The sequence below is a fragment of the Rhinopithecus roxellana genome, chromosome 8 (assembly GCF_007565055.1).
Source record: "Rhinopithecus roxellana isolate Shanxi Qingling chromosome 8, ASM756505v1, whole genome shotgun sequence".
In the NCBI taxonomy this organism is placed as follows: domain Eukaryota; kingdom Metazoa; phylum Chordata; class Mammalia; order Primates; family Cercopithecidae; genus Rhinopithecus; species Rhinopithecus roxellana.
The window spans coordinates 56,322,950-56,335,225 of NC_044556.1; the positions used below are offsets into that span (position 1 = coordinate 56,322,950).

Sequence of the window (12,276 nt, forward strand, 5' to 3'; positions counted from 1 at the left end):
ACATAATTGGGGAAACAAGATTGATGTATATTAAATAATTGTGAATCCCAGGCAAGAATTAGGATTTGTTTGATAAACTGGAGAGCCATTAAATCCTTAAGGACAGAGTGATATGAAAGTACTATAAAATACTGTTATTCAACAGTATTCGCTATACATTAGAAAGGCAGAAGGAGCAGTCAGTGGTAGGTCAGTAAATACTGAGATGAGATGTTAAGAGTATTAGTAGTAAAAACAAAAGCAGAAACAAGTTTAAGCAATAATGCAAAGAGTCATGCTTGTTTTTTACTTCATTTTAATTATTATCTATTACCTTTTAATTAACATGCTTGTATTACATTAGTTTAAAGCCAATTGACCAGGTGTAGCGGCTCACATCTGTAATTCCAGTACTTTGGGAGGCCAAGGTGGACATATCACTTGAGGTCAGGAGTTAAAGACCAGCCTGGCCAACATGGTGAAACCCTGTCTCTACTAAAAATACAAAAATTAGCCAGGCATGGTGGCGCAAGCCTATAGACCCAGCTACTCAGATGGCTAAGACAGGAGAATTACTTGAACCCGGGAGGTGGAGGCTGTAGTGAGCCAAAATTAAACCACTGCACTTCAGCCTGGGTGACAGTGAAACTCTGTCTCAAAAAATAAAGTAAAGCCAATAGAGATGCCTGTTGATAGACAAGTTTTCTTTTTTTTAACGTGCTTGTTATACCTATAGCCATATTGGAGATCCACATGTAAGCAATTTGAATGAGAAACCCTGGAATAAATTATGTTGCAGGTATTGGGGAAACAAGTTTATCAGGAAAGGATTTGATTACAGAAGTTTAGAATTGTAAAGGACTTGGAAAGTGATTTAGTGGCAGAATTAGGGCTGGGATTTAGGCTTTATAACTCCCAAAACACACTACTTGTGGTCAGAAGGAAACAGGTTTTGCACAGATACGATTTTACAAATCTGTGCCCTGTCTGTGAAAGACATAGTAAGTGCTTGATCTAGTGCTTGATGCAGTACTCAAATGTGCGTTCAGGAAGCTAAGAATGAAAGTGATGAAGTGACTTAACACAATTTTTTTTCATTTAAAATTCTTACCTTGTATCATACTTACTGTGTGTATATCTCATCATACCTCCCGCTCACCTCCACTTAGCTACCTTACAGCAGGGGTTGGTCCTGATTTATCTCTCTGTCCTTGCTGTGCCCAGAACAAGACCTTAATAACAGGTGCTCTCCAAGTGCTAAAACAGATTTGTATGTGAAACAGTTGCTACATTTTTACAGATCTGAATAGAACAATTCCAAAGGAGGAAAGGGACGTCTAGAGTTACCTCTATCTGAGCATCCCCCGTGTTCACTCAGTTGGAGGTTGGGTTCTGTGTGGAGAAAAGGAGATTGGTCAGGGAAAGCAAGTCTATTTACTAACTACTACATTCGAATTGCCCTGCTCAGTCCCGAGGTCCCAGACACTCTCTTTCTAACATTGAGTTCTAAGTTCCTGGCCCTGTGTCCTTTAATAAAACAGTTCTTTCTTTCTTTATTTATTTTTATTTATTTATTTTTTTTGAGACGGAGTCTCGCTCTGTCGCCCAGGCTAGAGTGCAGTGGCCGGATCTCAGCTCACTGCAAGCTCCGCCTCCCAGGTTCCCGCCATGCTCCTGGCTCTGCCTCCGGAGTAGCTGGGACTACAGGCGCCCGCCATCTCGCCCGGCTAGTTTTTTGTATTTTTTAGTAGAGACGGGGTTTCACCGTGTTCGCCAGGATGGTCTCGATCTCCTGACCTCGTGATCCACCCGTCTCGGCCTCCCAAAGTGCTGGGATTACAGGCTTGAGCCACCGCGCCCGGCTAATCAAACAGTTCTAATAGAGAATAGGAAATGAGAGATGCCACTAGATTGGGCAGACAGATGTGCCTGATTAGGGACTGCGAGAGCAAAGAGTGGCCAATGAGTGCCTACTAAGTTTTAAACCCTAGCCTAGGAGTTGGGCTTTACAGCAGTGAAGACAACAGACGAAAATCTTCGCCTTCATAGTGTTTAAATTCTGCAGGGTGGGGAGCGGAGAATAAACAAGTACGGTAGATAATATGTCAGATAGTGTTCAGTGTTAAGAAGAAAAGGAACGGGAATGGCCAGGGAAAGTGTTTCAGAAAAGATAACATTTGAATGAAATAATGAAGTGAAGCCGGGCGCAGTGGCTCACGCCTGTAATCCCAGCACTTTGGGAGGCTGAGGTGGGTGGATCACCTGAGGTCAGTAGTTCGAGATCAGCCTGGCCACCCAGACTGGCCAACAAGGTAAAACCCCGTCTCTACTAAAAATACAAAAATTAGCCGGATGTGGTGGTGCATGCCTGTAATCCCAGCTACACGGGAGGCTGAGGCAGGAGAATCGCTTGAACCCAGGAGGCCAAGGCTGCAGTGAACCAAGATAGCGCCACTGCATTCCAGCCTAGGCGACAGAGCGAGACTCTGTCTCAAAAAACAAAAGAAGTGAGAGAAAGTAGTATGTTATGTACCATAATTGTCGTATCAATTATATATGTATAGATTCTGGTTATTTGTAGGCAGTTTGTCTCAATCTGGCCTACTCATAGCTCAGGAAGAAATAATGAAAGAGCTTCGCCAGGTAATTTGGGAAGTTGAAAGGAGTCCGGGCCTCTAAAACCAGGCAGAAAATAACACTATCTTATCCTTAATTCTATGTTTCACAGGCGAAAGGGGAAAAATACCCAAAACAAAAACTCAAAGCTTCCTGGCCCTTTAAAAATGGCGGTTCCGCACTGGCCAGCAATACCATTGGTTGCCCGAGGCAGAAGAGGGCAGGAACGAAGGGGTGGAGGGCGTGGTGGCGCCGAGGGGTCCCGCCTCCTACGGCAAGTCGGAAGTAGCAAGATGGCGGCCGCTGAGGAAGACTGTGGTGTCGGGGCAGAAGCAGACAGGGAATTGGAGGAGCTTCTGGAAAGTAAGAGCCCATAGTGGGAAAGGCCCGAAGAGGGCAGTTGTGAGGACCCATTCCGGGCGTTAAGTGAACCTGAGATATTAGGGACGGGGCGGGAGAGGATCTCCAAAGGTTAAATGGGGGCGGAGAGTCTGACCGCGAGCCCCCCAAAAATCTCTGGGTCATCCTGCTCCACCTCCGCGACTGGAGCTGGGGAACTCACCTGGGGTCCCCTAGAGGTCCAGATTGTGGATGTTTCCGCAGGACGGCGTTTCATGATACCTCTCCAAACTCCTCTTTCTTTAGGTTACTAAGTTCTTAAAGTCCAACTTCAGCAGCAGCAGCAGCATTTGGTTCTTGTTGGGTAGCGAACCACGCACTCACTGATTGCTTACATTAACTTCTAGCAAGCTCATGGCCCATCCTGCTGTGCCTCGTCCTGTCTTCCTTGACATGAAAGACACTTTTCTCCTCGTAGTCCTTTTCTCTTTCTCTCGTTAGGCCCCTTAACAGTTCTTTCATCTTGTTAGTAGCTCAAGCGGACTCCTTTCCCTTATTTTGAGAAACTGAGGATGTGGCGATTTCAGGGGAAAACAGTTCACCCTCCTGAAAGACGGTGGATGTTTTCTTAGCATTACTGTCCACTCCCCTGTTGACTTCCTGCCCAGAGTGGGGCCAGTGCTCTCTCCCTGGGCCTGGCAAGCAGAATGGTGGTAAGGACACAGGCTTTTCAGGGCAGAGGTGAATTTGTAATCTCTTGCTCAATCACAGAGATGTGGGCAGGCAGAAAAATGAACAGAAACGCTGAGGCATGCCAAGTGACTGTAAATTAGCATACGGTTATCTGCAAAGATCAGACCAAAAGGAGCTCTAGGAGGTTGTGGGAGAGCACTAAACTGGAGAATAAGAGAAGGTAGTTTAATGCCTTACCATGGAGTGTGGTATGTGGTCCCTCAGTCTGTGCTGGTACCAGTACCAACAGGAAGCTGGGTGGGATGTCATGTGCCTTCTCACCAAGTTATTCCTTTTAGAGCTCCAGAGTGAGGTCAGAGGGATGAAGACATCTGTGTTCTCTACTCCTGTTGGGTATTTGTATGGGATTTCTAGGGAATCATTAGGATGTGGCAAGGGAGACACTATAGATGGAGATGTCTCTGCAGAAATTTTTAATCCTCTCCTCCCAGCTCTGAGATGGATACTTGTTCCACCATAAGGGATTTCTTGCCTTTGCTCACAATAAATTAGGTAATCTGGAAGGAAGTAGGAGGCTCATTAAGGGTGGTCTGGGGAGGTGGGGGCCTCAAGGAGGAAAATTGAGGAAAGTTGGCAATTTGAAAAATCATATTCCTAATGCTTTGCCCAGAAACCACCCAGCCTTGCTTGCATCCTCATCTGTCGCCAACACACACACCATGTCTCTTGTCTCTGAAGGTGCTCTTGATGATTTCGATAAAGCCAAACCCTCCCCAGCACCCGCTTCTACCACCACGGCCCCTGATGCTTCGGAGCCCCAGAAGAGATCGCCAGGAGACACTGCCAAAGTATAAATTCCACCCCCTTAAGGGATGGGGAGGGGATGGGCATGCAGCTCTGAGCAGAGGTTGGGCAGGCCCCTATGGGCCAGAGGGGAATGGGGGAGGGTACCTTGGCCTCACATTGGTGAGTGCTCTTGCCAGCCTCAGTCCTTGTGAAATAAGGACTTGAGGTTGAGTGGAGGAATCTCAGAGTTCCTTGATAAAATAGTAGGTTTAAATGGTTGGATTGGTATGCCATCCCCTACCCTCCTTCAATGACTAGATGCCTTTTTTGCTATCCTCATTAGGAGCAGTAGTTAGAATGTCCAGTGGAAGTGGGTAGGAGGGAGGTGCATTTCCCATAGCTACTGCCTGTGGCTTCTATCAGAGGCCAGGTGCACTATAGTTCTAAGTAAGAGACGCATTTCAGCCACCCTTCCCCCGCAGGATGCCCTCTTCGCTTCCCAAGAGAAGTTTTTCCAGGAACTATTCGACAGTGAACTGGCTTCTCAAGCCACTGCAGAGTTCGAGAAGGCAATGAAGGAGTTGGCTGAGGAAGAGCCCCACCTGGTGGAGCAGTTCCAAAAGCTCTCGGAGGCTGCGGGGAGAGTGGGTGAGGAGACCATAGATACATGGAAATATCTGAACAGACTCTTAAGTCTTTGTTGCCTGAAGACACCAGAATTCGTAGTGAAGTTGATAGCAATCATGATGTCACAGCCATGGAATGGGTAAAGGCAATGAGAGAAGGGGTGGAAATCCCTCTTAATGAAAAGGGGTGAGATAGGTTAGAAAATAATAGAAAAGATTATTCAAAACTGACCATTTGAAAGGTCACCGTGTTATTGTGGGTATCATCATGGAGAATAAACTGACACAGAGTCCGTATATTAAACAGATGTATGAAAAGACTATCAAGATAACCACAGAGTTTTCCAAGATGGGGAGTGATAATGATTCACTAGTAAATGCTTCATATCCAAACTGGTAACCAGTTCAGTCTAGGCAAGGAAACAAATTCCTAAATGACGTTGGCTTTTTTAATCTCTCCTAGGCAGTGATATGACCTCCCAACAAGAATTCACTTCTTGCCTAAAGGAGACACTAAGTGGATTAGCCAAAAATGCCACTGACCTTCAGGTGAGGAGAAAGTAGTAGGGTCCCACAAGGGGTCCACTCTCAGACACTTCTCCAGCAGAGTCTCAAAAGACAGATGCTTTGAGTATCGTCCCAAGTCTGTTCCTGTCTTGTTTTGTTACAGGCAAGTTTAGGTAGTTTATCTTTCCCACCTGACAAGAGTGTGAGCATCCCAAGAAGGTGGTATACCTGCTCACCTCTTACTTGTCCTATCTAGAACTCTGGCATGTCGGATGAAGAGCTGACCAAGGCCATGGAGGGGCTAGGCATGGACGAAGGGGATGGGGAAGGGAACATCCTCCCCATCATGCAGAGTATTATGCAGAACCTACTTTCCAAGGATGTGCTGTACCCATCACTGAAGGAGATCACAGAAAAGGTTTGTGAACTTCCATTTCTGCTTTTTCTCTTCATTTTCCATCACATCCACTCATGTGGGCTATTTTGTCTACTGAGAGCCTGCAGAAAGAGTAACTTGAGTCTGCTTTTTTCCTTTATTTATTTGAGGCGGGGAGAGTTGTGTCTCTGAGAGAATAAAGCTGTCACACTGTATGTTGGGGTATAAGGGGTATAACTTTTGGGGTATAAGAGGAAATCCTTCGGTTCTAGTTTTCTATAAACTGGTTCAAGACTCTGGGGTTGTGGTCTAATCAGTCTTGCATTTCTGACTTCATTTCTCCAGCAAGAATTTGGCTGGGCGTGGTGGCTGATGCCTGTAATCCCAGCACGTTGGGAGGCCAAGGCGGGTGGATCACCTGAGGTCAGGAGTTCGACACGAGCCTGGTCAACATGGTGAAACCCCGTCGCTAGTAAAAACACAAAAATTAGCCGGGCGTAGTGGCTCACACCTGTAATTGCAACTACTCAGGAGGCGGCAGGAGAATCACTTGAACCTGGGAGGCAGAGGTTGCAGTGAGCTGAGGTTGCACCACTGTACTCCGGCCTGGACAATAGAGCAAGACTCCGTCTCAAAAAGAAAAAGAATTAACTGAGGATTTACTTACTGGCTTTGTGATGTGAACAGTGTAAGAGTAGTTTAAATGATGGTCCCTGCCATAAAAGAGCTTATATGTGTGGTTGTATCATTTTGTTTTGAGACAGGGTCTCACTCCAGCTGGAGCACAGTGGCACGATCTTGGCTTACCACAGCCTCCCCCTCCTAGGCTCAAGTGATTCTCCCATGTCAGCCTCCTGAGTGGCTGGGACTACAGGTGTGTGCCACCGTGCTTGGCCAATGTTTTAAGTATTTTTTGTAGAAATTAGCTCTCACTATATTGCTCAGGCTGGTCTCAAACTCCTGAGCTCAAGTGATCTTCCCACCTCAGCCTCCCACAGTACTGGGATTACAAGTGTGAGCCACCATACCTGGCTAAAGAGTGTATAGTAGTTTTTCTGGAGAGATAAAATAGTGGAACAGAAGCTTTTCAGTGACACAGGGAAACGTGGGTAAGTGTGTAATGAATAATACAGACCACGAGTCAGCAGGCCAAGACCTGAGTGGGCCAAATCCAACTCTCAAGCAAATAATGGTTTTTACATTTTTAAGGTCATTTGAAAAAAACTACAAAGAAAATAGGCAACGGTCGAGCATAGTGGCTCACTCCAATAGTCCCAGCACTTTGGGAGGCCAAGGCGGACAGACTGTTTGAGCCCAGGAGTTCAAGACCAGCTTAAGCAACATGAGAAACCCTGTCTCTATAAAATACAAAAAAGTTAACCAGTCACAGTGGTGCACACTGGTAGACCCAGCTACCTGGGGAGGCTGAGGTGGGAGGATTGCTTGAGCCTGGGGAGATCGGGGCTGCAGTGGGTGGTGATCACACCATCGTACTCCAGCCTGGGTGACAGAGTAAAACTCTGTCTCAAAAAAAAAGAAAAAAGGGGCGTGGTGGCTCACGCATGTAATCCCAGCACTTTGGGGGGTCAAGGCGGGCGGATCACAAGGTCAGGAAATCGAGACCATCCTGGCTAACACAGTGAAACCCCGTCTCTACTAAAAAAATGCAAAAAAATTAGCCGGGCTTGGTGGCGGGCGCCTGTAGTCCCAGCTACTAGGGAGGCTGAGGCAGGAGAATGGCGTGAACCCAGGAGGCAGAGCTTGCAGTGAGCAGAGATCGAGCCACGGCACTCCAGCCTGGGTGACTGAGCGAGACTCTGTTTCAAAAAAAAAAAAAGAAAAAAGAAAAAAAAAAAAGACACAACAGAGACCATATGTGGCCCTCGAAGCCTAAAATATTCCCTGGCTCTTTACAGAAGCTTACCAATTTCTGGTGACCATAAATGCTAACATGGCCAGGTGATCTGGTTGGAGTCAGTGCCACTTTTCATGATGAAATTACTTATTTAGCTTTTCGTTTTTCTACGTCCCCTTCCCTTTCACATTTTAATCACATTGTTCTGCTTACCCATCCATATGCATTGTTCACTTAATTCTTTTCCACCCATTCTCTCTTTTCTTAGTATCCAGAATGGTTGCAGAGTCATCGGGAATCTCTACCTCCAGAGCAGTTTGAAAAATATCAGGAGCAGCACAGCGTCATGTGCAAAATATGTGAGCAGTTCGAGGCAGAGACCCCCACAGACAGTGAGACCACTCAAAAGGCTCGTTTTGAGATGGTGCTGGATCTTATGCAGCAGGTAAGGCCTCTTGCCCTCTGCCTACTGGTGCTGTCCATTTAGGTGTTCAGTTGAGGAGGTATCTGGGAAGGATGCAGTACTGCTAGACCTAGGTGAAGGAGGGATCCTCTCTTGTGCTCTCTCTCAGAAGAAATAGAGAGATGATTTGTTAGATTCCTTTTCTGGATCCTCTGTTATTTTCTGGGTTTTTCTCTATTTCTTGTTCCATTTTCCTTATTTTCTAGCTACAGGATTTGGGCCATCCTCCGAAAGAGCTGGCTGGAGAGATGGTGAGTATGTCTTCTTTTTCTGGATTTTAATCTGAGCCCCCAATTTCCAGAATTCTTTAACCTCTCATGATTCCACCTAAGGTGATAATTGTGGCTCCTGGGGATGGATCTTCAGAAGGTCTGTCCTAAAAAATGAGCAATTATCTGAGTCCCTTCATCTCTTCCCCAGCCTCCTGGCCTCAACTTTGACCTGGATGCCCTCAATCTTTCGGGCCCACCAGGTGCCAGTGGCGAACAGTGTCTGATCATGTGAAACACAACACGTTTTCCTCTCTCAGTCCCAGCCATGGGGAACATCTGGAGTCAGCAGAACCATTGGGACCTGAGGCAGGAGTGTCATCTGCGGGAGAAGTCTGCCCGCTGCCCTCTGTCATCCCATTCAAGATTGTGCCATACCAGCTGAGGTTTTTCCTCTGTCTAGGAATAGGGTCTGTTTCAGAGACCATTTCTGTGACCCCTACTCCATTGTGGTTTCTGCCACTATCAAAGTTCCAGCTACCTGCGAGGTGAAGGAAGGCATCCTTTTTGGGGCATGCACTTTCTTTCCTTTCTCAAAATAATTTTATATGTGGCCACACTGATGTTCATCTTTATGCCCAGGGTCTTTGTGCCTTGTCTCTACTCCCTCTCTTGGATCTGGGGAGGAGGGACAGAGTCCTGGGACTCTGTATTTTTATAGTTCTCCTGGCAGAGCCTTTGGGAATGGGGAGAAACAGCCTGGGCTGGGGCTACAGGTCTGTCACTATGCTCTCTTGCCTTCAGACAGACCATTCTGAATTCTCTAAAGGGAAAGAGCTTTTGCATCTAATCACAATAGAGTTGAAAGAGAGGCCTTAGGATTCTCCTCTCTCTAGGTGCTGAGCCCTCACCTCCCTGTTCCAGCCTGAGAACTCAAATTGTTACCCTGCTTCTTCCTACAATGCTGTGTGATATGGGTGAACCCAGCGCCTGACCTTCCTCTATCTCCTGCCTGTCCTCCCTCTTACCTCCTCTCTTTTAAATACCTGTTTATCCCAACCTTTTTGAGCTCAAGCTGTGATAAAGAAGGGCCCATCCTATTTCCCCTCATCTAGTCCGTCTACCATTCTCACTGACTCCCCCTCTTCCTGGCAGACACAAATAAACCCAGTGTCAGGTCTAGGAAATTAATGGCTATTCTTTCCCGGATACATTCTGGCTTATTGAGATACATGATTCTCTTAGAATCCTGTCCCTTGGTTCAGGAAAGTAGCTTGGGAAAGGAGTAGGGGTATAGCTTGGGTCCCTTTTCCTGCAAGGCCCCATGGGGCAGAATATAATAAATATCTGAGTAAGGAGTGTGGCCTATTTTTCATTCAGGTCTTTTTCTGATATTCCTCAGCTTCTGTAAGTTGCAGAGTGAGGTATATTAGGAGACTAGTTCTACACAATATTGTAATGCTGGGTTCCATCGCCACCCGCCTTCTACAACTTAGTCTGCACCTCAGTTGGCAAAGGAGACTGGATGGCCATCTTTCCTCATGTTCCCTTGAGTATTTCAATGTAGAAAGCCCTTCAAGTGGTACTATAATTTAACATTTTACATTATTGTTATTAATGTTAGTAATATATTGTTATGTTTTCTAAATTATTTTTCTTTGAGCTGACCTGACTTTTTTTTCTGTGGCTCCCAGTGGGTCTATGGACCTTGGCCCATAGATACTGTGGTCAGCCCAACTAGCTGTCCTGGTTCACTCAGAAGATAAGTCTCTCCAGAGCAAATTCACGTTCATTATGAGTCACTTTGAGCTTCTGACATGTCACTTGCCCCTAGGTTAAAACTTTTCACCCCTTGAAGACCTTACATGTTTTATGGTATTGACTAGGAAGGAAATGTTCTTAAGGCCTCAGGCTATTTGGGAAATTCCAACTCTTATACCTTACCAGAGCATGGAAGAGCCAGGATCTGAATGTGAAACTTCTCTGTTCTGCAAGAGATGGAGAAAGTACAGGTAGACTTGTGATACAGTCATGGGGCCTGAGTGTCACTATTTTCTCCTTAAAGCTCCAGCCAAAAACTGGACAAGGATAGAGAGGAGGAGGGAAGAACAAAAGAGCCCTTGTCTATGAACCTTGTGCCTCCTGTCCTACCAGTTTTCCTTTACAGATTCTCACTTCTGCTAGCCTAGCCAGGGATTACTCCAGGAATCTAAATAGATGCCCTAGTCCACTTTAGCTTTATTCCCAAGGTACTCATTTTTATTTTGATTTGATAGAATGTGAGCAAGTTGACCTCAGGTCACACTTTGTTCCAAAAACTTTTGGAATTATTCCAGGACTTGTGGTGGAAGTATGGTACTCTAGGGCAGTCTTTCTCAAACTATGTATGGTAAAGGACCAGGTTTTTTGTTTTCCAGTGCTTCACTTATCAATATGCATTCCTATTGCCCATGACAAGTATGGAGTTCACACTGTGTGCTGCCCACCAGGCAAGTTTGACAGCACCCAAACTGGCCAGACTGTTCTGTAGGTTAAGTCCGTTGATCTTGTACTCGGATATCACGGCAACATTAAAATGCTAAAAAGTTTTTAAACACTTTCAATTTCTATTCACCATGTCACAGACTGGTAAAAATATATATACACACACACACACACACATATATATATATATGTACACAGACCAGCACAAGTCTGCAAATCACCTTTGAGTGGCACTGTTCTGGGGCCTTCCATCTCTCTGAAGATCCTAGCAGCACTGATACCTATCTGTACCTCTTGTTCTCTCCTATTTGAGTTTCACTTCCAGAGAACTTGTTATTCAGCAAGAATGTGTCACTAAGTAAGGACATCTCTAGCATTTCTCTAGCCTTCCTTTTCTGCTGCTCAAAAATAATCATTACAAAGCATAGGTTTAAGCTGTATATGAAATATTTATGCGACTCCCAAACTCTAAAGGAGTTGCTCCTTTGTTCCAAAATTAAATGTGTTAGATAACAAATTTATGATTGTATGGGTGGCTTCATGAATTAAGAATTGAATTGATACAGACTTTGTGATAATTGGGACATCTTCCTGTGACTCTGGAAGGTCTTGTCAAAGCCCCATGAGGCAGTTACAATATGATGTTAAGATGGCTTTGGGGAGCTAGGAGAAAACATTGGCCCATATTGAATAAAGTAGAGATGGCAGACCATACAAAAAAGGACCAAAAGACTTAGAGGAAGTGGATATGCAAGAATGAATGTTACATAACACTGGTAAACCCACGAGCTGACTATATACCCCAGAAAGACCTGGGAATTATTTTTTAATAAAGACAATAGGGAAGGCACCGATGAAGGGTTACCAACATCTTTGAGAAATTTAGAAGTGGCTGTCTCTGTAGATTGAAGCTGATAGAAGATGTAAAAGAAATTGGTTTCCTAGTAGCAGTGGGGGAATGATAGGATCCTGACATAGCAGAGGCCAGATGGCAACACTTAACTCTCAGAAGCAAGGTGAGTACATTTCCCTAAGGGTAGCAAGGTCAAAGTGGAGATGGCTAACGGAATGTGGGTGGTCCTAGGAGCAGGATAGATGGGCAACCAAGAAGAGTATTGCCTTCTTATGTATAAGGGAGATCAAGAATGGTTGAACAGAAGGCTGAAATCAGAAACTTCAAAGAAAAGTCCCAATTTCTTGTCCAGTTTTTAAGCCTGAGATAGTTCTTAGACTCATAAACTCTTAGACTCATAAACTGTAAATGGAAAGAGCCATTTATCAGTTAATCATTGAGTGGAAAAGCACTGTTCATCCTCTGTTCTCACACCACAATGAGCAACACA

At 45.3% G+C, this 12,276-nt stretch overlaps 1 protein-coding gene across 1 annotated transcript; it reads left to right on the plus strand.

Annotated features, from left to right (window-relative positions):
* Positions 1–2,841: 2,841 nt before the first annotated feature.
* On the plus strand, positions 2,842–11,446 carry PEX19 (peroxisomal biogenesis factor 19). Its single transcript, XM_010360750.2, has 8 exons — positions 2,842–2,958; positions 4,366–4,475; positions 4,896–5,061; positions 5,503–5,588; positions 5,803–5,964; positions 8,046–8,222; positions 8,447–8,491; positions 8,661–11,446. Exons 1-8 carry the CDS (start codon positions 2,889–2,891, stop codon positions 8,742–8,744), a joined length of 900 nt encoding a protein of 299 aa, XP_010359052.1. The 5' UTR covers positions 2,842–2,888; the 3' UTR covers positions 8,745–11,446.
* The last annotated feature ends 830 nt before the right edge of the window (positions 11,447–12,276 follow it).

Bases quoted from the DNA above. Each gene is read 5' to 3' on its own strand.
- PEX19 (XM_010360750.2), top strand. From the start codon at position 2,889: ATGGCGGCCGCTGAGGAAGACTGTGGTGTCGGGGCAGAAGCAGACAGG. The intron at 2,959-4,365 runs GTAAGAGCCCAT...TTGTCTCTGAAG, and splicing joins ATTGGAGGAGCTTCTGGAAA to GTGCTCTTGATGATTTCGAT. The intron at 5,589-5,802 runs GTGAGGAGAAAG...TGTCCTATCTAG, and splicing joins AAAATGCCACTGACCTTCAG to AACTCTGGCATGTCGGATGA.